We start from the raw sequence: 25,347 nt of genomic DNA on the forward strand, positions 1-25,347 counted from the left end.
TTACACACATTCTCCCATTTGATCAATCAAACCCAAATCTAGGTGCTGATGTGAAGGGATTTTGCAGCTATGATTAAAATCCCTAATCAGTTGACTTGAAGTTAAGAAGAAGGGATGCTGTCTTCAGTGGGCATGACTTAATCAACTGGAAGGCCTTTAAAAGAGGGCGTAGGACTTCCTTGAGCTCAGTGACTTCAAATTGCAGCTGGGCAGCTGGGTCTGCAGTTACTCTCCCTTCCCTCTGGATCTTCCTTCCTGAAGATAAAAAGCTCCAGTTCTTTCCATGAGGATCCAGTCTGCCCTTCCCTACCACCTGTCCTGTTAACTTTGGACTTGCTTAGCCAGCCACCAAAACTGCACAAGCCAATTCCATGAATTAACTCTTTGTTATCATTCTACTTCTCTGTGTATAGAGTCTGACTGCCACAGACATCATGGGATAAATTGGCATTTCTCTCTAGCATCTTCACTGGCAAGCTTCAAAAGCAATGAAAAAAGATATACGAAAAAAGATAAGACTAACAATTTGAATGCTTCCAAATACAAAAGTCACAGCAGATTAATTGCAATAAAAATATTTAAACCCCTCATTTGTGATTAGAGAGTTATCACATCACTTCAAAGTATGACCATTACCCATACACATGCACATATACAAAAACTAATTTTTCAGTTCCATGCAAAATAGAATTTCATGTTTTTTTTCATAATCCAAAAATGTAAGAAAGCCTAGTGTGTAATTAATGACTAGAGACCTGGTTTATATGTTTTAATAGTTAGATAACAGTCATCAGCATCACTGTACCTTGGTATTTTAATAGAATGTTCATTAAGACAAAATTTGCTTCAAAAAATGTGCAGTTAAAGTGTTAAGTACAAGTACTGCCACTGACATATATATATATATACACACACACACACACACACACACACACACATTCAACAAAGTACAGTGGACTGAAATGTATGACACCTAGAGAGTAGAAACCCAAAGTAGACTCACCTCATCTCTGCAATGATATCTTTGTGGAAGACTTTTAGTAGAAAAGATATGTTGTTCTCAGAATTTTCTTCTAGCGTTACGGAGAAGAATGTTTTCAAAAGTTGTTCCACAAAACCCACTATGCTTCTTGGAGGGAAAGTGATTTCCTCGCCATTTTCCAGCTGTGTATGATTCAAGGTGAGGTTAATGAAGTCCATTATTTGAAGGTCAGCATTACTTAAATTTGGAGCTGTTTCTTGGGATCTTCCAGCTAAGTTATTGATTGCATTCATCAGGATGCTTTCAAAAAGCAATGGAACAAAGGAAAAGTTAGTTAGCTGTTCTTGGTTTACCAGATGAGTGAGAAGGGAAACATCAAAATAACCTTCTCTAGAAATGTTTTTGAGGTAGTCCAAATAGGTGGTAATATCTTTAGCCAACAAATTTACACCATCAATCAAACTCTCATTTGTCATAAGAAAAAGCAATGTTTGTATCATTCTGGAGTGATTTTTGTTTGCATATTCATGAAACCAGTTTCTTGTGGTGATTAGAAAATCTTCCACAATGCCTAAGGTCTTCAGTGATGATGAATTCAGGCTTTCCAAAAACTGGACAAGTTGCAAAGTTGCATTTTGAAGACTCACTGAATTTATAGTTTGAATTTCTTGGTTAATTGCAGAGAAAAAGTCTCCAATGCTAAAAACATGTCTTAGTTTTTTCATGATTTGTTCAAACTCAAGCCACGGTTCTTCAATGTTGTAAGTATCTTCCCTTTTCTTAATAGAACTTGATAATGCTTCCAAACTATTTCCTGTAAGATTTGCATTCAGAAACAGCATTAATGGAGAAATTAGAAAAGGAGGACTATTTTCTGAGCTCAGAACCCCAGAAATCAATTTTACTATCCTTTCCAAATTTAAGAAAGTATTACTTGGAACAGATGTCTCTGTGACTTCATCTGTGTTAAGGATCTTGCTTAAACTAGTTAGTTTATCAAAAATATTTTCACCTGAAGTAACTTTTGTATAGTTGACACTTTTTAGTGTCTCTATGATCTGCAAAGCAACTTGTTTTATGGGACCAGCCATGCAAAGTTCAGAGATGCTGTCATTACTTAGATTTCCAGAAGACAAGACATATGGTGATACTGTATGCCAAAATTCTTGAACAGTATTCAAAAGTGAAGTTTTAATGTGAAAAACTTCACACATCTCTAGAAGAATGGAATTCCAGTCCACCAACTCATGAAGTACACAGACCACGTTCCTAGTTATTTCCATTCGTGAGCTTTCATTTGAACACTGTGAATAGTCACCAGGGGGAGACAGGTGGAGATGGTCAAGTATAGCAGCTACTTTGCTATAAAAGGAAGAATGAATGAGCTTGTGGACATTACAGGTTTCCAAGTTTGGATTCTGCTGAAATCTGGAAGTTATGTAATTCCAGCACCAAACCTCAGGAAGGCAAGTTAAAGCCTCTGAAACAAAACCTGGCTTATGAGACATGAATTCAATTATGTCCAAAAGAGTTTTTATTGCAAGAGCAAAGTCTTCCTTGGTGACATTTGAAATGCGTATGCCATGAAGAAGTGTGAAGTTGTACACATCCTTGAGGGCCTCCGTGAAGTTTTTGTCAAGCACTCTCTGGAGAAGCCTCACAACGTGGGGAAGGACATAGTATGCATCAACCACTGCATTAACATCATCCTTAGGAAACAGGCGTGAGAGTTTCAGCAAATGATTCACATTCCAAGAATGTGAGCTCTCTGCAAATTTTTCTACCAAGCTAACAAGTAAGTTTATCCCCAATTTGCCATCCTCTAATCCACTGATATTCTTAAAGAAATCCATTAGGCTTCCACTAATTTGTTCAAGTTGATCTACTAGAAGATCTATGTCTGTCTTCTTGAGAGTGTGCATGAGAGAAGTTACCTTCTTCAAAACTTGGATATCACCTGCATTTTGTGGAATATTGTGATGAACTGTGGGCATTAAGAAGTTAAACACATCCCTGACCAGTTGAATCCCAAGACCCACAGCTTTCATAATCTCATGTGGAATTATTTTTGTGGAATTTTGGAGATCCTGAGATAGGTTGAAGGTGAGGTAACTAGCTAAATGATAAACTGAACTGCTTAAACTATTTACATCCTTTTCCTTTGGACTGGTGGCAATCACACTTAAAAACTTTTCAGTTTCAAAAGAGGAATTATCTTCCAGGATGTTAGGAGAAATATCTTTCACAAGTTTCTGAATTTCCTTCCCCAGAGCAATTAAATGCAGCCAGATATTTTGAAATTGGTGAGGAAGTTGTTCTGACATGTTTATGGGTCTTAGAATTAATTCAGTAAAATGTTTCCAGTTGGATTGAGATGCAAAATCAAAGTCTCTTGTTAAGCTGTTGATAGTCATCCTTATTTGGTCTGTGGAATCATTTAAAAGAGTCAATAAAATCTCAAATTTTGGTACATTCTCTTTTTCAAAGACTTCAGTAAGTATAACATTTAGAAAGTCAGTTATGTTTTTCAAGTAAATGTCCACACAATTTATATATGACTTATTTAATGAGCAAAGAGGTTCTTTCATATTTAACATCCAAGTAACAAGTTTCAGTGTAGTATCTATTTTGTTTTCTATATCTCCAAAACTCCCCAAAATTCCTTGAAGATGGGCTTGTGAAAAACTGGAGTTAAACATAACATACAGATGGTTTATGCTATCTATCCAGGCAACACATCCTTTCAGACGGCTGATTATATTTTCAGAGAAAAATGTTGAAGTTAGCATGGTGAGAATATATAATGTTCTCTGTGAAGCATTTTCATACAATAAGTCACCTTCTAAAACAAGCTTTGTAACCTTTTGGAAAACATCAGCACAGGACAACAAATCTTGATCATGTGACACAGTTCTAAGAAATAAGATTGCCTCTCTTAGCTCAGTGATGAAACTTTCAAATTCTGCTCCATAATTTGTTAGATTATTTAAAAGAAAGGGATTTATCAAATATACATCTGTATATTCTGCAGTATTGCTTAATTCCATGAAAAGTTCAAGCAGGGAATAGAAAAATTCTCTACTGGTATTTGTGTTTAGTGGAAATGTCTTTAGCTGATGCAGAGCACTTTCCAGAGTGAGAAGGGATTTATTTACTTTGTCCAGTGTAAGCGATTTTACTGTAAATAATGTGTCACCTAAGGCCACCCAAAGATCACTGAGATCCAGGAAATCATTCCAATCATGGACACCAGCAGCTGGAATTAAATTTTTAATCAAATTCAAGATAAGTCTAGCAGGGTGATAGGTGGTAAACATTCCCTGGCAGTGTTTAGAAATTTTCACATCATTCTCCAATTCTTCCAAAATCTGACTGAGACCAAGATTAAGAGAACTGAAAATATTCATGTCAATCTTCAATATTTGAGATAGGCTTCCCCAGATTTCCATCCACATTTGAAGCCATGAAACGGTACAATGAATGGCCATCACTTCATTGAACATACTGCCATCTGCTGAGAGGTTTGAAAGAAACTGAGTCCACGGAAGAATGAATGAGGATTCCCCATCTGTTGAATAATGGATGGAGGAAATGCTTTCATTATCCCAAGCAAAGCATTCATTATCAAACAAGGCTTCTACTGATCCATTGAAGAGTTGGCTCATATATTGAACAAAAGAAATACGAAGATATTCATCTACTATCAGTAACTGTTTGAGGCCTGTCAAAGCAGCATGGACCATTTTCAATTCTGGGTCCCCTGTAGATGTCAGGGATTGGGCTTGAAGCTCCAAAAAGTTAAAAATTGAAAGTAATTGCTGACAATACGAAACTTCAGAAATTCTATCAAGAAATTCTACTGTCTCCGATAAAAATACAAAAGCGTTACTGATGGTTTGGAAATTAAATTGCTTTATGATATCCAAAATGTGCTTTGAGATTTGTGTGAGAAAAGTTAGCAAAGACTCTCTATTCTGAATGTTCAAGAAGAATTTATAAATATATTGGTAAAATGAAGAATAAATCTTCAGAAGTAAAGCGGAATCCTTGTCCTTGAAGACGTTGAGGTATATATGAGTCAAAATTTTATCAACTTCTTGTTTGTGAGGTTCAGAAAGGGCAGAGAAAAGATCAGACACATTTCTTAGGGCATAGACTGTGTCCAAAGCTTCTGAGACTTGCTCCTGCCTCAGAAATCCAAATTCATAGGAACTGTTTATTATAGTTTCACTTAAATGTACAAAATCCATGTTCACAGCTGTTAATTTAGGCCAATCTGAATGAAACTGAGAAAAATTAAAGCTTTTCCTAATAACCCTCTCATTTTCTGGAACAGAAAAATTTAAGAGCGTAGACAACATTTCCAATTTAGTTCTTTCTCCTTTTGAAATTCCATGCATCCACAATTCCAGAAGCTTGGGATTAATTTCAAAAAGTATTAATTCCATGAATCTCCAAATATTTCTTGATTCCTTCTTTATCCAGAGACTTGCAAGAGTTTGTATTCTTTTTATCACCTCTTTGCCAAATTCCAAAAGTTTCTGAGTGTCAGCAGCAGATGGGTCTCTCTCTGAAGTTTTAAAGTGATTTATCCACAAAATACTTGCATTCTGAAAAGTCTCAGTGAGAGATGAGAGGTTATGGAATTGGGGAAAACTGGATGAGTCTAAAGGATTAAGCAGAAATAATTTCTCCCAAAATTCCACAAATGATAAAAGAAAGTTCATTTGTTCATCCTCCAAGGTATGTGACTTATTTTCCATCATTAGAAGATCCTTTGTAGCATTTAAGACCCTACAATATCAATAGAATTATTTTAGTATCAGTTGAAATAGAAATAAATTCAAGATAAATTCAAATAAGTTCTAAGAAAATACTTGGTGATATCTTTCTAAGACAATATTAATACTAACCCAGATTTACTTATAATAAAGCATAAATTAAATATTTACCGGATAATCTATTCCCCAAGAGAAATTAAGCAAATGTGAACATTTGAAAATATTTTAGATGTCAACATATGTAGTTGCGTATATTTAGCTTGAAATGGGTATCCTGCAACCAAAAACAATGCATTCTTAATTATTTCACCTCATGCATTCCTATGAATGACTGCTAAAAATAAGTTTGCATTCATTCCATGGGACGCTTAAGATTCAAATCCATATAGCATTTTAAAATATCTTGGGCTAACTTTCAAATTACAATTTAACAAGTAGCTATAGAAGAAATTTCAAAGGATTCTATGGGTTACAGTTCAACCATTTCAATTCTTTCCTTCTAGCTATTCTAATACCCTAGCAACTAAAAAGAAGAAAATTATAGAGATTCAGTATTCATAATCCTTTGTTAAATTCCATCTTGTCTGTTGTTACCCCTTCCTATCACTTTCTTGTATATGCGTTATATTTCACAGTAAGGAAATAACTGAAACTATGGTATTGAAACTCATAACATTTTTGGAAATTTTAAATCATACTTTGAAAGAGATTACCTTTTTGCATTTGTGTTATATTTCACAATAAGGAAATAACTGAACTGGAGCTGGAACTCTTAACATTCTTTGAAATTTGCTCTCTAACTACTCGTTAAATTGCAATTGGAAAGTTATACTTCTATGTATATATATTATATTCCAAAGTAAAGAAAAAATGATTAAAAAAGAATTTTGGGGGCTAGGTCTTCCAAAAAGTGGGATGCATCAGAAACTAAGCCTTTATGTTTTAAAAGGAACACTTGGGATTCTCAGTCCCAGAGGTAATTCCAGTGCTCTTTCAGCGAAGATATAAACCTCACTAGTAGAAAATCATTATTTCAGATCGGGATATGTTCTACACAGGTATTTGTTTCTAAAATACAAAGAGTTCTCAGAGGATGAATTAGAAGTTATTAATGTTGTTAGTTATTAGTGTCTTAAGGTGCGAATTACTTTCTAGACCTCCTCAACTCTGTATCCCTGCTGTGTAACACACCCGCTGTGTATAACAGATCAGATGCAGGAATGTTGTTTTACTCACTAGTAGCTAAGATCTGAGCTTAACTTAATTTATTGCTAGTTGTACGACAAAGAGTGGCAACTTGGAAGCATGGATCATTGAGAACATTTCCCAAGAAAGTTCTGTTATTAGGAATTCAATATCAACTTTGCTTGATTTGCATTGTTGCCTACATCCACCCATACACAGAAATATTTGCATAACTAATATGCAAGTAACCATGTATTGATAGGGGAAAATACAAAACTTCCTTTTGTGTGAGGAACTGAGTAATGGTAGCAGCAATAGCAGTTGAAGGAGAACTGATACCACTAGTAGCTATATTGCCCCAAATTTTTATATTATTTTACAACTTATAAAGCACCGTCACAAACACAATCTTTCCTACAACAGCTTTTTTAAGATACACGTCATTATTTCCATTTCATGGAAAAGGAAACTTTATATATATATATATTTTAATTGGCAGAGTCACACTGCTATTATGTTGCAGAAAAGGGACATGACCCAGGTTTTCTCTTTTCAAGTTCAGCTGCCTTCATTTTAATTGTGCTTAATGCCCCTTCTTATTTATTTAATTACTTCTTTTTTATTCATTAAACCAACAAGTAATCATCAAGGAATCACGAAAGAGTTTGTGCCAGCTGTCGTGAGTCCACACATATAAAATTAAACATGCTCCTGGAGCTTATATAGTCTAGTTCTATTGCTGTCTTTCCAGGGCTATTAAACACTTGAGAGGCTCAAGAACATGTGCAGTTATGAATTTGACACGAGCAAGGCACACATTCTCCCGAAGGTCCATCCCATTGTTCTTATTTTGTGCACACTAAGAGCTGGGCTTAAAATGTGTCCCTAGCAGTGATGAATCGCAGCTCTAGACAGATGTTGAAGAAGGGTTCTCAAACTCAGGTGTACCAGAACCACCAGCAGAATTTTTTAAACATGCAGAACCCTGGGTGCAATACACAGGAGTGATTTAGGATGTCTGGGCAAGGTCCAGGTATATGCATTTTTAGGTAACATAACAGGTAAGTCTGATTTTATTACCAAGTGTTAGAACTACTGTTCTAATCCAAAGCTCTGTCCCATGATGTCGCAACACAACCTTTCAATAATGTGTGTTTTAACTAGACACAATATCTGTTTTCATACAGAAAATTCTCCATTTCAATATATATGCTGAAATAGCAAAGCAGTAAATAAACTGGCAGACTTAGGTCCATGGATCACTTCTCCCCTAAAACTTCCAGATTCCAAATCATAGATCCCATGTCTAAACTCTAAGAAACATAATAAGTCTATTTTTCAAGAAAAACTTTATTTTGGGGATATCTATTATAAATACATATTGAAGGAAAATCTTCTTACTATAATCTGTATTTCTTTTAAAGACCAGGAAAACATGGGCCTTGGAATCACACATTCAGTTCAACAAACAGAGCAGTAAGTATGAAATGCTGTTTATATCTGAATCAGGATCTTACATTTTAAAGCATGCATCTCCTAAAATTAGATTTTGCGTCTCTTCGGATAATAGTTAAATTAAGACCTGGAAGTTGAATTCTGAAAGCTTACCTGGATATGGAAGCCATTGGAGACTTAAATAAGTTATTCAGAAATACAAGATAATTGTAACTGATGATTTTCCAATCCATGTTTTCTTTATAACACGGAGAATCCTCAGAGAAAGCTGAATAGGGAAGGCATTTCATATATTGATTTCAAGCAGGGCATAACAGACAATTCTAATGTGACAAATGTTCTAACAGTTTAGATAATATAGTCCAAAATGTAAAAAAGGAGCATTAGAAATCCTTCTAATTTTCACTTCTGCTTTTGGCCAAAAGCAAGTAACAGGGGCCAGATTCACCTCTCACTTGAAACAACTAAAAAGTAGACAACAAATATCAAACAATGGTTTTCAAGACTCTGGACGTCAAGCAAGGAAGGACAGTAATCCCTGAGAGATAGAAAGCAACAGGTGAGACCTGCAATTTTCCCAGCTAACTGCCTTACAGAAGTGTCCAGGCCGTGGCACAGGAAGGAAGAACTGAGCTGGAGCTGGCAGACACACTGAGTTGAGGGAATAAAGCTTAGAGTCCAGAAAGACTTCTAGAAGTCACAGAACAGAGAACTGGAAAGGAGAGAGCAACACGAGAACCAAGGAGATCCACAGAGGAGCCCTCTCAAGTGTTCAACGAAGAACTGACCAACACGTGCATGTAAGGAAACTACTTGTGACTGAGGGAAAAAACACCCAAAAGATTTGGAGATAACAGGGTTCAGGGATCACATAGATCCAGGTACAAATTCTGTTTCCATTAGCAAGACAGGAAAAATTCATGAGTCATTCAAGAGGGTACCTCAGTAGCAGGGAAGTTTCCCAACTAGACTTAGCACAGCTCCAGTCCTGCCTAACAAAACTTAAAAACAAGATGCAAAAGGATCAAACTGTTTTCAAGTAATTTATTTCAAGAATATTTATATGAGTAAAAAAAAATCAGCAAAAACAAGATAAAATTCATAATATCTAGCATCCAATAAAAAAATTAGCAGTAAAATGAAAGACTACTGGTTGACCAAGATGGCAGAGTTACTGAACCAGATTCTCTGCCCAATGCACATACATGACACCAGAGTTTCAAAGAGAGAAAGGGTTTTATTACAGAGTGTGCTGTACAGGAAAATAGGAGGCAAAAGGCCTCAGCTCTGTCTCCCCAAGTCATAATAAGAGTTTGGGGTTTTTATGGGATTAGACAAAGGGGGATGGATATAGTGACACTGACAGATACTGATTGATTGGTTATGGTTCATTGGAAGTATATAAGCACTGACCTGAAGACTGGCAGGAGCTGGGGCAAACACTTTATAGAATTAACATAAAATCTAAGAGGTTCTTTGAAGAGCTGGGATAAGCATTAGGTTACAGTTTACAGTAGTGTTGTAAATAGTTCAATTAACATAAGATAACAAGTGAAGAGACAAATCTGACAAGGGACGACAAAAATGGACCAGCTGGAGCAAATACATTGTTACTTTACAGCAGTGATGTGAAACGTAAGGTAACAAGTAAGGAAGCAGAAGTAAACTAAAAATTATATTTACAATTAAAATCTTGTAAAGGAAAATGTGCTAACTGGGGACACCAGCAACCACAGGGTTACAGCTTACAGTGGTGTGTAAGTAGCTCCAGAGTGCCATTCCCCACAGAATTTTTAAACAACTAGCCAAACTATCAGAGCCATTTTCCCCCAAACTTCAGAAAACAGTTAAAGGGTCGCAGTAACAGGGCAAATGCCACATCAGAAAAAGCAGCCTGGAAAATGGAAGGAGAAGCTCGTAGTGCCCTTGTTAGCCCTTCCGCCATCCCCTGCTGGTGCCAGGTGGAGAAGCGGAGAGTTCTGCTTCCCGCTGTGGGTCCCCAGCCCTGCTCCCTGTTGCAGAGGGAGCAGAGTAACCCCCATATGCATACTGGGGTGCTTGTAGAAAGTGAGAAAATTACTAATTTTTTTTTAATAAGTCAATGATGTACGCAATATTCCCTAGGGGAATCACTAATAGTTTTAAGAATGTAAAACAAATAAGTTATTAGAGGGAATACATGGAATTATCTAGAAAAACACTTTGCAAACCAATATAAGGCAAAACGGGGAAGGTAGAAAAAGGAACATGGAACAACTGAATCAAAGGTCAATTAGAAAACAAATAGAAAAATGATATATGTAAACCAAATATAAAAATTGAAAAAAAGAAAACAAATAGAAAAATGATACATGTAAACCAAATATAAAAATTGAAAACAACATTGTCAAACTGGACAAATAGAACAACAGCTCTAAGAGGTTTAAAAAAGAAACATCATGAATATAAGTATATTGAAAGGTTGATAGGAAAAAGATGGGAAAAGTATTCTAAAAAGATAGAAAAAGATAATAAAAGGATAGTAAAAGAGTGCTATTGTAACACTAATCAGACAATGCAGATTTTTAAGACAAAAAACAATGCTAGAGACAGAGTCATATCAAATAAGAACAGATAACAATTCTAAATTTTTATGCACCTAATAATATAACCTCAAATTATGTACAGAAAAAATTGATAAACTAAATAGAAAAACAGACAAGTTCATCATCATAGTATGAAATTTTAACTTATCTATCTCAATAACTGGTAGAACAAGCAAATAAGAAATAGGTAAGATATGGATGATTTGCACGACATGATTAACATATTTGGTCTAATAAGATACACAGACCACAGCATACAACAATGACAGCATTCACACTCTTTTGAAGAGCATTTATCCTAGGCATTTATCCCACTTTGAAGAGCAATTATCCTAGGGGCCATTGGTCTCAATGAATTCAAAAGATTGATATTTTCAGAGTATATACTCTCCCTACAGTGGAATTAAGCTAGAAATCTTTTTTTTTTTTTTTAAGGGTAATTTGAAAGATCCCCAAATGTCTGAGAATTAAGCAAGATACTTCTAAATAACTGTGGGTCAAAGAGGAAATCACAATGAAAACTAGAAAAAACTTTGAACTGATTGATAGCTAAAATTATGACATTTAAATGTATGGAATATAGCTAGAGCTTAGCTTAGAGGGGTGGTTATAGGCTCACATGAATATATTAGAAAAGAAGAAAGTCTGAAAATCAAGAAGCTAGGAAAAGAGCAGCAATCAAACTAAAGTTAATGGAAGGAAGGAAATAATAAATATAAAAGAGGAAATATTGAAATAGGAAACATGTACAATCAAAAGAATCAACAAAGCTCAGTTGTTTGACAAGACAAGTAAAATACAATAGAGCAAGCCTTTGGCTAGAGAGAAGCCCCTAGCAAGCACCAGACCCGAGGGAAGTGAGTGACTGAGCACTGTTGGGGATTGAATCATATTCCCCACAAAAGATGTGTTGAGTCCTAACTCCCCAGTTCTGTGAATGTTTGCCAATAGGACCTCTGAAGACACTATCATCAGTTAAGGAATTCCTTGATGAATAGGATCCTAGCAGATCCCAGTTTGGATGAGGTCAAATTGAATGGGGAGGGCAATGCTTAATCTATATAACTGGAGGCCTTATAAAGAGGAAATTCCAACACAGTTAGCCAGAAGGAGCCAGAAGTCAGTAGAAGCCAAAAGCCAGAAGAAGCCAGAAAGTGAAGTAGATGGCCACGTGGGGACGCCCAGCCTCATCTAAGGTGAGATGTTCTAAGACACAGTCAATAACTCCACAATATTGGAGCCATGTCTGGGCATATCAGAAAATAAGAGCTGAGCGTGATGCCCAAAGAGAGATGAAAACAGAACAACCATCTCTGGACCCGGAAGAGGGCAGAGAGTAAAAAATGCATGTGTCACTGCACCAGCACTTTCTCAAAAAAGACCGTCTTTGCAGGAACAGGGTGACTCCCTGCCTTCTAATTACTGTGAATCATGCAGATGTGAATTTATAAAATTCACATTTGGGAGGACTTGGGGTTTTCATAAGCAATCTGCCAATCCTTTTAGAAATCCCATCGTGAAAGATTTGCAAGAAGGGGCACCTCCCTGCTGTGGTCCAGTGCATGGGGTGGGCACAATGCTAAGTGAGGTCCCACATGCAATAAATTTGGACTCTTGTGGCTCAGGTCATGATTAGGATTAACATATAATTATTGAAAACAGGATGGCTTTGAGAGTAAAAGGGGTCACCATTAGAAATCACACTGGGACAATATGACACAGTCAAACCAGGACTTCCGGTAAGTCTTGTCATAATTGATGGAGGAAATTGAAAACAATAATCAAAATGACAAATTGTATTTGAAGAACCTCCCCATTTTAAACTCCCCTTTATTATATCAGATAGCCTCTTAGGAAGCCATATTACCTCACTAAAGGGGGAAAAACACCCAGATCCCTACCATTAAGATGACTGACTTACTGAATAGATCCTTCTGCAAACTTCCTTGCATATTCAAATATCGAGCCACTTCACAAGTCTTTCTGATAAGTCCTATGAAGGCTTTCCAATGGTCTGTTTGTTCCAGAAACAATTGTGCTTTGTCAAGTGTATGAAATAACCTGTAGTCAAATAAGGACGCACAGAAAATGAAAATTTAATAATGGTTTTCCAGATGACACTTAGATCATTATAAATTCATCAAAACACAAATGTATGCCACTTTTTGGCAGCCCATTTGTGTGGGAATTTAGAATTTTTATTACATCTCTTAATATTTATTTTTTTGGTTATGAATATGCCCACCCTGATTGTAAAAATGAGGGTAAAACTTGTATGAGAATGCATAAAATATAAATCACAGGAAATAAGGAGAAAATTAAATTGAAAAATAAAGGATATAAAATGAAATGAGCTCTGGTGTTAAGACAAAAATACATTATCTAAACACTCACGTAAGTGGACCACATATTTAGCTATGAACTTCCTAGCTGCCAAAGAAAATAAGAATTGATCACATATACAATTCACAGCATCAGCAAATAAAATCAAGCCAAATTTCTGCAGAAGCACATTCCCAAGAGACCTCCCATTGGCAGTTAATGAAGGAATTCTGGGTAAAGTAATGAAAAAATAATGAACAAGATGTTCAATCACATCCTTGTCTTGACTGAAACAAGAATCCTGGATTTCTTGTAAATGATTAAGCCAATGATTAAACTTTAAAGCAGCTGTTTAATTTTTTGTAGATGCTTTCCAACAGTACCAAATAGGTTAATCTTTTCAAAACAAAAAGTTAAAAACATCTTTCCACTTTATTAATTAGAAATGGAATACACCATGTTGAGCTCTCATTTCAGTGGAAGTTGAAATCATTTCGATTTCTAACTGTTCAGAAGTTCTCCATCAAACACGTACTTACACTGTGGAAATAAGCTGGTCCTTACAGCCACCAGAAGATTCTGCTTTCTCAGGAGAGGTGTCGGCTCCCGGCAACCGGAAGACCCGAGCACAGGAAATGCTAGTTTCCAAAAGCTGTGCCTCAAGTTCCTGCCAGTCCAAATATTCTTCAGGTAATGAAACTGGCATATTTGTGTGCCCAGCAATGACTCCTTGTAAAAGATGATCCTTAACAGGAAAAGAGCATGGCTTGTAATAAGTACAACAATTAAAATGTGGGCATTTGAGATTAATTTAACAAGGGAGAACTGTGCATAGAAGACCATGCTCTGTGGGATGGTGACCACTTAAGTCATAGCTTTAGACCTGAATAGTTCCAAAATAAAACTTTATCCAATAATGAAGTAGAATGGGACACAAATGCACAGCCATCTATTAGCTAGACTCTAAAATGCCCCCCAAAGAACCAGACCCCCTGATATTCATACTCCGGTGATTCCCAACCACCATTAGTCTAGGCTGGGCTGTGACTTGTATTGACCAATTGAAAGCAGCAGAAATGACATAGGCCAGTCCCAGCTCTAGCCTTTCCAAGGACTGGTGGCTCCCTCCTCCTCCCCCCTGCTTGTTTTTGGGATCCCTGGGATGCCATCTCCTACCCTGCTGGAGAGACCATGTGGAGAGATGAGGGGCAAAGAGAAACCCTGAGATTAGATGAAGAGGAGAGGTACAGTCATCCCAGGGCCCCTGTTGAGCACCAGTCCCAACTGCCATCAGCAGCAACTAAGAGAGTCACCAGCTAAGACCAACAGAAGAACAGCCCGGCTGAGCCCAGTCAACCCACAAAATCATGCGACCTGATGACATGCTTTTTGTTTTAAGCCACTGTGCTTTAGGGTGGTTTATTAGGCACAGCATCAGAATGGCTACCTCACTGATTTGTGACCTATAAATATATTTATCATCAGCAGCTGATACTATTGAGTCTCTGCTCCATTTGCAGCACTATTTGTTAGCCCTTATAGATATAAAGAAATTAGGGATGTGAAGCCAGAAACAATAGGACAAATATTGCATGATCTCGCAGATCTGAAACAATTAGAATAAGCAAACTCAGAGTCAGAATCTAGAATACAGGTTACCAGGAGACATGAAGGAGATAGGGAATGGGAAGTTTAGGCTTAAAATATACAGGGTACCTATTTGGAATGATGGAAATGTTTTGCTAATGGATGGTGGTGATGGTAGCACAATATTGTGGATGTAATAAACAGCACTGACATATATATCTGAAGTGATTAAAAGGGGGAATGTTGAACTGAGTATATGGTAAGAGAATACATTTAAAAAAAAAAAATCCATGGAACTACACTATACAGTGAACCCTAAGTTAAACCATAGACTATAATTAATAGTACAATTATTAAAATGTGCTCTCATCAATTGTTACAAGAGCTCCACACCAATGCAAGGTGTTACTTATAGGGTGGTATATGGGAATCCTGTATTGATGCATGAATGTTCTGTAAACCCACAACTTCTCTAATAAAGAAAAAACTCAGGAAAAAAAGTACGAAATTAGAGATGTGCTCTCTGCCAGGAAAGAGCATACCATCCAATAGCAGAAAGGTAAATGTGCAAATGGGTCAGGGATTTTCATTCTGTATGCCTTCACATACACTCTTCTGTCTGCATAGACTCTCTACCAATTTCTCCTTGCATATGAATCTTACACCTCCTCTAAGTCTCATTCACTCATATAGGAAGACATCCAGATACTGAACTCCCATGAATTCATGGTTAAATGCCCTTCTTAGCCAAGACAGTGCCTTCTGCATGTCTGTATTCCCTTCAGCATAGCACACATCCAACATAGAGTACATGCAAAGACAGGGTTAACTGGATTGAGCAATGTACACATGACTCTCCATTTTCTTTCTGCTATGACATACTTTATATTTCACTAGTTTTATTATTTCACTGATTTTATTTTAACTAAATTCCTTTTCTTGTGTGTTCTGGTATATAAGGAAAATGTTAAGAAGGAAACAAGTAATTCTATGGAACAAAATGAATAACAAAAATACGAATGTCATCATTTTCAGTGCTCAGTAAGAAAACACAGGCTAACCTGGATACAATATTTTTTACTAATGAATTGCTCAAATCCTGCAGTTCTACCTGCGAGCTCAGCACAGGAAAGGTTGTGTCCTTGGCAATGTCATAAAAGGAGCATGACTTTTAATGTCTATCGTCACCAAAAGCCCCAACTTGATTGAACACTAAAGATATTCCTCTACTTTTCATAGCAGATACATCTAGAAATGGAGCAGAACAGGGAGCCAGGAAACCCAGGGAAGCAGAAGTGGCTTCTCCGGCCCAGGCATGTTTCAAAAGCATGGTGAGCTCTTGGGGAAATCAGTTTGATGCCAAAATAGATGTTGTTAGGGTGGATAGCACAAAACCTCCCACAGCAGTCCCTGCAGCAATCAAACAAACGGGATGAGATTAAGGGGCAGGTGGGATTCAGTCTGCCCACATTTCTTCAGTGGATGGACTGATGTCAACACTTGCCTTGTCAAAATTCAAGGTCAAGTATTAGCATCTTCAGTGAATTTAGCCTCAAAAATGAGCCCATCAGTGCTCTTAGAAGAGATTAGTTGGTGGAATACTCACAGCGTCCTCTACTGAACCAATTAGCTTGTTGAAAATTTCAGTCGCACTGGAGGAGTTCTGATGGCACAACTGTCCCACGAGCCTCTCCCAGACTCTGGAGTTTGGAGGAAACAGAAGGGCCTCCTTCTCTGAAAAGTGTCCATTGCGACACACATTCGAAACATTCTTCATCAACATCTAAAAGATTAATGAGGGCAGAAAGGGGGTAACATTTAGAGAGACTCAGATATGCTTTCCAAGGGCTAGAGAAATACAAATAGAAATAAGCAACAGTAAGAACTTGGAAATAAAACAAAATTCTTCCAAAACTTGCCTATTGTTCTCTTTATTTTGCCAGCACAATTCACAACAGGAACAAAACTAAATATTGCATGAGTTTCCTGAATATTTTATGAAAATTGTTTATTTATAATCCATTACTGTGGTGTACCTGCTTTAACTGCCAAAAGAACATGTCCATTTCCAGTTGCAGTTGGCCAGATCCATCCAGTTCAGAATCATTAGCTGATGTCTCCAGGCGAAAGAAGACTTCTGTAACATGGATAAATTGATTTATTATTCAAACTAAGGCTATTCCAAGTTTGACTTCTACTCATGGACATGAAACAATAAACCAAATTTTGAAAACATATATTTTAGTAAACTTGACCTGTTATCATATTTTATAATCTTCCTTAGAGGGGAAAACTGGGAAAAGTCATTTTAATACTATTTTATATTTTCTGAAGGCTCCTGAGTGTGGAGAATTAGTTATTGGCAAGTTTTACTTCAAAACTAACATTCCTGCCTCGTTTATTCTCTCACCACCCTGAGAAGAAGCCCCCAGCATACAGAGACAAAAGTGCAAATTTGCTAACAAGCTCCTCGGAAGAAGGCGGAAGAGACAGCACCCATCATAGTCAACAGAATTCAAAGGAGGACATTCTGCAAACACTTTCTGATGCCAAGGAGCAAAGGGGAAGGAAAACAGAATTCCCAGTATTCAGAGCCATGCTTTCTGGTTCCTTAGAATGTGAAAATCAAACACTGAACCTAGAGGCTGTTACAGGCCACACAAGGGTTATTCAGCATAGAAGAATTCATTCTTCGCTGTGGCGGCATTATTTATTCAGCCTTGGCATGGTGTATTTGAAATATCCCAGATAACATCATAACAAAGCACAAATATACATCCATTATCAGCAATAGCTCATCTCCAAAAGTCACAAAGTTATCAATCAGTTGCAGGTCCACTTTCCAACGAATCTCATGTTTGCTCTTAGTGAGTCAGTGACAAATAACACCAGGGTGAGTTTACCTTGTATGAAATGTAAATTCTGGGCTAGTGCATTCCGGAAAGCTCCATCAAACTGCAGCAATCTCTGTACAACTGGCCACTGGGGCAGATTTTGCAGCACACGCTGCAATTTCAGCAGATGTGGTAACCTGAAGGCAAAAATAAATGAATAAAATAAAACAGAAAGCTGAGCAAGGTGCCACCATGGGAAACAAAAATTCTGTTCTTTCGGAAGATGTGTTCACAGACCTAAAGTTCCACTTCCTGTTATACATTTAACCAGGTTGTTGACAAATTGCAGTTCTTGTATCAACTCACTTTAGGATATTTTTAGGTAGTAAATATGGAGCAGGCATGTGCTTCACCCCAAACACAGGGAAGTACATTCCTCATAGTGTGTAAAAGAGGTGAAGGTTAGCATAAAGTTCCAGGTTAGATTTAAAAACATTTACCTTGCAGTCTCCATTTATAAGACACAGAAAAATATCTTGAGAAGGGTTTTAGGATGTCGAGGCAGTTCGTGGTGGGGTGTAGTACCTCAAAGTGGTCCCAGCAAAGGCCAGTGAGCCACACAGGTAAGACCCTCAGAAGCCAAAGAAAGGAGGACCCGAGCGACAGCTTGATAACATTCCCCGGGGCGTTAGGGGCCCAAATGTCCCACAGACACTTAAGAACCTTCCAACATGGTACCAGATGCATCAGTTTCAAGTGGTTCTTTTTAAAAGCCAGGCAGAGAAGCCATCAGGGCCAGCAGTGGTGACCATATAGCCAAAGGAATTGAAAGCAGGGACTCAAACAGGTGTTTATAACCCAATGTTCTTAGCAGCATTATTCATAATAGCCAAAAGGTGGAGGCAACCCAAATGTTCATCAACAGAAGAAAAAGACATGGTAAACACACAATGGAATATTATTCAGCTGTAAAAAGGAATGAAGTTCCCATTGTGGGACTGAGAACATCTTCTTGACCAAAAGGGGATGCGATGAAACGAAATAAAGTTTCAGTGGCTGAGAGATTCCAAATGGAGCTGAGAGGTCACTCTCATGGGCATTCTTATGTACTATATAGATAACTCTTTTTAGGTTTTAATACATTGGAATAGCTAAAAGTAAATGCCTGAAACTCAAACTCCAACCCAGTGGCCTTGACTCTTGAAGATCGTATAACAATGTAGCTTACAAGAGATGAGAGTATGATTGTGAAAACCCTGTGGAACGCACTCCCTTTATCCAGTGTATGGATGGATGAATAGAAAAATGGGGACAAAAACTAAATGAAAAATAGGGCAGGATTGGGGGGGTATGATTTGAGTGTTCTTTTTTACTTCTTTTTTTATTCTTATTTTTCACTTTTTCTGGTATTAAGGATAGAGTTCAAAAAATAGATTGGGGTGATGAATGCCCAGCTTTATGATGGTACTGTGAACAGCTGATTATACAGCACAGATGATTGTATGATATGTGAATATATCTCAATAAAACTGAGCTAAAAAAAAAGGAATGAAGTTCCGATACATGAAACAACACAAGTCAACCTTGAATACATCATGTTGAGTAAAATAATCCAGACACAAAAAGACAAATATCACATCATCTTGCTTATATGAAATACCAAGAATACCCAAATTCATAGAGACAAAATGTAGATCACAGGTTCCCAGGAGCTGGGGGGCTGGGAGGGGAAGAGGGAGTTATTGCTTAATGGGGGCAAATGTTCTGTTTGAGTTGAGGAAAAATTTGGGGTGATGGATGTTGGTGATGGTAGCACAATACTGTGAATGTAATTGACACCACTAAATTGTACATTTGAAAATGGTTAGAATCAGAAATTTTAGTTGTATACATGTTACCACAATAAAAAGTTCTTTTTTTAAACAACACGGTGAGCCCTACTATAAATGATGAACTATAGTTAATGGTACCATTATAAAACATTCTTTCATGAATTATAACAAATGTACTACACTAATGCAAGGTGTTAATAATAGGGAGGTATACAGGGAAAAAAATACACCCTAATGTAAACCATGGACTATAGTTAATAGTACAACCATATTCTTTCATCAATTGTAACAAAGCCACCACACTAAGGCAAAGTGTTAATATGGGACGGGGCAGGGGGTTGTATATGGAAATGCTACATTTTTTACATAAGTTTTCCGTAAATCTGCAACTTGTCTAATTAAAAAAAAAAAAATTTTATAGTCACCAGGGGAAATATTTCAAGGACTACTCTGTGAAGCTGCATCTTACTTGTAGTCTGAGTATCTGAAGTTGCTGGAAGAAGAAGAGGAAGAAGGAAAGAGAGTCTGAGTGGTCCTGCTTCTCCTAGGCTACGGCTGGTTAAGAGGGGTAGGGGGTGGAGGAATGTCCCAGTGTGACAGGTTGAAGGGAGTAACCTAGACAAGGCACTGGAAGGAAACAACTCTGAGAATGAGGAGAGGACTGAAATCAGAATCAAACGTTGGAGAGCTGAAGAACAAGACATGGTTCACACTGTGAGCTGCAGAACGGACCAGAGCAAGTGAGGGCCAGACTTGCTACATCTTTATGGCAAGGGCATGGAGCCCTCAACCCCGGAGAAAGAGCTAAGTTAAAAGGAGAGAAAAATAGGAAGAGATGGTGCTACCGGAGCTCAAGCAAACACCCCACTGGATAAAGCCACGCTGTGGGGTTTGAGCTCTCTGACTTGACTTGGACTTCCACGCTGTCTTGATTGGTCTCTTTCCAGAATTGTGATAGTCCTGGGTTGAGCACAGGTGTGATACATAGTTGTGCTGTTCTGTAGCAATTGAGCTGATGGATCTGGCCATGGCAGAGGTTCAGAGAGAGTAAGGAGAGTCTTTCAGCCTTTCCCCTACGAGACCCAGTGGCGGGTGAGTATCTCCTCCATATGCTCGAGCTTTCTGCCATTGACCAGACTCCTGCCACCTGTCTCTCACCTAAAACAGACACCCAATTTCCTGAACTGGGCCTCTGCCAGGATGAAGTGGGCTGAGGTCCCTCATTCCTCTGGCCCTCTAGTGGAGGCGTTCTGTGAAACATATAGGAAAATGGGAAAGACACAGCTGTCCTTTATTTTATTTTCCCCCAGAGGAAAAATATTACATTTATATGGCTTAAGAACCTGGATCTAGGGTGCCTCACCTCTTCAGACCATGACAAGTAAGGGCATCAGATGGTGAGAGGACCCTGGGGAACTTCCCACTCCTACGCAGTTGGTAAGCCCACTCGGCAGCGGACACGTGGTGCAGAAGGGAGAGTCCCTGCCACAGGGCCCAGCGGCCACTTCAGAATGTCCACTGTCCACCAGGGCGGAGGCTGAGCCGGGAGGAAGAGTGGCCACCACTCAGCCACCCAACCCAATGCACGCTATTTCTCAAGGAAGAGAGGGCACCTCTAACGACACTGACGTGCTCAGCAGGAAATGAAAGACTTTGGGTCTGGAGATACTTTCATCTCTTGGGGTTGAGAGCAGTAACTTTAGAAACAGAAAGAAGTGAGCAACTGGCTGTGGAGCCGGGTAGAGACAAAGGAGTTGAAAGTCCCTGGACCCAAGCTCAAGGTAAATGATATCCCATCTCCTGCTAAGGGTGAGGGTGAAGCTCATAAAAATGTGAAGAAGGCTGAAGACAAGTGCCTGGCTGATTTCATCAGGGGCTTTAAACTGAAGTGCTCTCACCCCAAGGATTCTCTGTTAATCCTCTTAACCACCTCTTCAGGCAGGCAGGTTTTTCCCTTTACAGAGGAAGCCACAGGGCCATTGGGGAGCTCCGTATCCAGCCCCCCAGCAGTCAAAGAGGGCGATAACTAGAAAGGGTCATCTGGTAAGTCACCACTGCCCAAGGTGGCCGAGGCCCAAGGAGGCTGTGCGTGGTAACGTGGCTGCTTCTTAGCAAGACAACCATGGAAGGCAGGTGGCCTGGAGTCACAAAGGATGACTCAAAAGTTCAGTCACGTACCCGGTGCACGCAGCACATGGGCAGGGAAGCCGGGCTTTGGGTCCTCATCTTTCTATCCCAGAAGTGCAGGTGGGAATTATGTACGGGTACAGGGAAATGTTAGGGCTTTTCAAGTTCTAGGACTTAGGATTACCTTAGTATATGACTTTCCTAGTCTTGTTACAAAATAGCAGCCAGTGAGCATGTCCTACCTAGTGTTCACTGCTCTTGTCTATCAGGAAGACGAGATGCAATGGGAGGAGGCATTTGAGGTTTCTAGGATAATTACCGTGACATATGTAGTGATTCTGTTAATGTGCATTAAAGGAATAGCAGACATGTAATGTAAGTTTTAAAACAGATAAACCAGGCAGCTGAGCAGGAGAGCTTTTTAAAATCCCCATCCCTATTCAATGTCCTGCATTTGAAGTGAATTTATGACAGAATATTTTGTCTGCACCCTTTATCTAGCTAATTGATCCAAGGCATCCCTGCTGATTCCCTACAACTTCCTATAGCTTCTCAAGGCTCTCCGTGGCCAGGTCCCACCTGCCTTAAGATACTCTCTTTCCTAAAAGTTAGGATTAGGATCGTCAAAAGCAAGATCCTGTTCCAGTTTCCTAACTTGGTTCCAAATAATTTGAAAGGGCTGGAAATGTTTAGAGTTGCCATTTGTTTATATATATATATATATATAAACACAATAAGGCCCCATAAAACTCTGGCATCATGATTCTCTAATGTACTTGAAGGAGAAAGTGTTTCTGTTTTGTGGGTTGAAAGGAACCCTTTTGAGAAATCTCATTGTTCTCTTCCTAGGAGTTCTTTAACTTCAGGAGGATGATAAAATTTACCAAGTTCCCAAACAGCCACACCTACAGAAGAAAAAGATTTGTAACAGAATTGGACATTTTCGTGAATAAATTTTGGTTATAAAAATGATCAAACCATCAGTTCCACCTCTTCCCGCTTTCAGAATATTTCTGGACTGTCAATAAACACAGCGACTATACAAATTTCTAAAATAAAGTTCAAAACAGGTAATTGCTTACATGAAAGTACATCTAAATGTTTTTGTTCTGTTTTAAACATATGCCAAAAGTATAAAACCTAGAAGCTAATAGCTTCTCAAATATTGTTGCCCCGTTAGATTACTTTCAACATCCAAACAGGCATCCAGATTGCTGAAAATAGTTACAATCCTGTTGATAATCCCCAATAAAAACCTTGGATTTTCCATTTAATCCCATGCTGACTAGGAATTAAATGCCTAGTTAGCGTTTTAAAGAATTCATTTCTAATAGTATCATTATGCATTCTTTAAAAGTCAGTGTTATTTTAGCCTAACAAATAACAAAAACAGAAAAATGTGCTTTACATGTTGTCATTTAGGCCATCTGCTGTCAAGCTATCATTCAAAAGGTGAAGTACTGTGTTCAAAACTTCTGCCACATGCCATGGCTCACTTCCTTCTTCAGACTGATCCCTGAGAGTCTCCAGGCTGTGTTCAGTCCCTGTGAGAATTTTGTGAAGCAGGTTACTCTTTTGCCACTGCTTGAACACCTACAAATTTAGAAATAAAAGTATTATTATTCATAATAATAAATTTAAAACAATCGTAATTAGTTAAGAAATAATAGCAGCTCATGCTAAACCATAGACAATTTTAATTTAGTTGGTGGATTGAAGCATCCATCAACAATTGCATTGTGATTTCATTTCTACTTAGAAATCAAAGATAGCAAATTGCAATAATGGATGCACATAACTTTTTCATTGGTCCCCTATTTTTCTCTTTCCTTCCCCCATTACTGTTTCCCACAGAGAAGGCAACCACAGAAATTTCTAAACAAATGAAGTATAATTTTAGAGCTAAGCAATTAAAACATGCTGCCATGTTTAGGATAACAGGAATATCATAATATACTTTAAAATATAAATCATAATTAGTATGTAGGTTACTAAAATACATTTAATGTGAAGGACTCGCAGAGGGTGATACTAAAGGCAATTAGTATTGTGGCTTAACCTCAACATTACACTAAACTAGATCATTAACCCCAAACAATTACTTCAGGGAAACACATGATGTGCATTATTTATATGTGCTAAATAATCCTTAACTAACCATGCATTTAATTTCCCTAGGTATTGCACAAAGCAAAAGGTGTCCACAGATCATTTCAATGCCACTCATTTGACAGCCATCCCTTGATCATTTTACTGCAGGACAAATTTAGTGCCACCATGTTAACATGACACCTATATTTTTTAACAATATTTATCCACTATTTGGGATTTTGGCCTTTATCTGTGCCACATATTAGGGGGAAATATAAGTTAAAGAGGTGTGTTCTTAGAGGCAAAACACACAATGTGAATGTGAAGTAATTGTCAGATGGACTTCTACTGCACACTCTTCTCCCCGAACAACAGAAAGCTTTGAATGAGCCCAAACTGGGTGCTTCAGGTCATCAGTCATCTAATTGTGTGGACATCTGTGAGCACTCTGCACCACATGAGCATTTCTGGTGAAAACCCATTATGTACCTTCCAATCACAATCATTTGTGCATCACACTTCTTGTTGATACAGAAGAGAAAGGAAAAGGAGAGTAATGATCAGGGATGTCAAAATCCCTGCATCAAAATGCCCAACGCATCCAAATTGCCCAGGTGGAAATCTCACATACATACAGATTATGGTTCTAGGAACATCTTGGTTGCCAGGTTATTTTCAAGCCAATGACTTGCAGCAGACTAAGATGCACTTTTTGGTCCAACTGGCATTGAGGAACTAATGGGCTGAGACTAATGAACAAATGGAGGAGTTGCGCCTAAAAGTCAGGGCGCAGGAACCCTAAGTCCTTTCCCCGGGAAGGACTAAAATCACACAATTGAAAGACACAGGGAAAAAGCGAATGGATTTGGACTTACTTAAAAATGGCATGCACTAGCAAAGAACTGCTTTTGTATTGGATAATACCTGTGTGTAAACATGGGGCCAGCTGACCGCATGGATGATGTACTCTTTGGCTTCTGTCCACTGGAGGGGACAGTCTCCAGAGAGACCCTCTCCATCGGTTTCATTCTCGGATATGCTGGACAAGACTGAACACACCATCCACTCTAATGAACTGTCTGTGGGAATCTGGCAACAATATGAAAAATATGTCAAAGTCAAGTTTTTTCTTATACTGTTTTTTTTCTAAGAAATAATTCCACAATGTCGCAGAAGAAAAAGCTCTGAAATTTGCTGGGCTGAAGAAGTAGTAGGCTGATGGGCAAAAGTGTTGCTAGACATTCTGTATGAAGTTACCTTGAACTGAGGCTCTTGTAGCTAAAGACGAAAATTATATTTTCCAGAATAGTCCAAAAGCAATGAGAATTGCTGTTTCACCAAGGCCAAGGCCAAGGGGATATTATGACATTTATTCATTCTCACATTAATGCTGCAAGCAAACATGGGCCAGCCCAGTTTAAGTGACAGTTTGTGCTAAAAGAATTGCTTTGCCTGGAAATTTTTCTTTTCTAATTATCAAAAATGGATGACATTGGAAGGACTTAAATTGCAGTTCTGAGTCAGAAATTGTTTGGCACCTGTCGACTAAATCTCTTTTATTACCAT

At 38.1% G+C, this 25,347-nt stretch overlaps 1 protein-coding gene across 1 annotated transcript in view; it reads right to left on the minus strand.

The window, feature by feature from the left end:
- Positions 1–25,347, minus strand: part of ABCA13 (ATP binding cassette subfamily A member 13) — a 453,377-nt gene that overhangs the window by 360,579 nt on the left and 67,451 nt on the right. Inside the window, exons 9-17 of the mRNA XM_037837193.1 lie at positions 24,706–24,870; positions 23,099–23,283; positions 17,801–17,928; positions 16,934–17,034; positions 16,504–16,680; positions 13,850–14,055; positions 12,910–13,049; positions 8,557–8,671; positions 1,004–5,776 (exon numbers count right to left, since the gene is read on the minus strand). Coding sequence (XP_037693121.1) covers positions 1,004–5,776; positions 8,557–8,671; positions 12,910–13,049; positions 13,850–14,055; positions 16,504–16,680; positions 16,934–17,034; positions 17,801–17,928; positions 23,099–23,283; positions 24,706–24,870 — 5,990 coding nt within the window. The remainder of the gene's footprint in view (positions 1–1,003; positions 5,777–8,556; positions 8,672–12,909; positions 13,050–13,849; positions 14,056–16,503; positions 16,681–16,933; positions 17,035–17,800; positions 17,929–23,098; positions 23,284–24,705; positions 24,871–25,347) is intronic.

This window comes from Choloepus didactylus, chromosome 5 (genome assembly GCF_015220235.1).
Source record: "Choloepus didactylus isolate mChoDid1 chromosome 5, mChoDid1.pri, whole genome shotgun sequence".
NCBI lineage: Eukaryota > Metazoa > Chordata > Mammalia > Pilosa > Megalonychidae > Choloepus > Choloepus didactylus.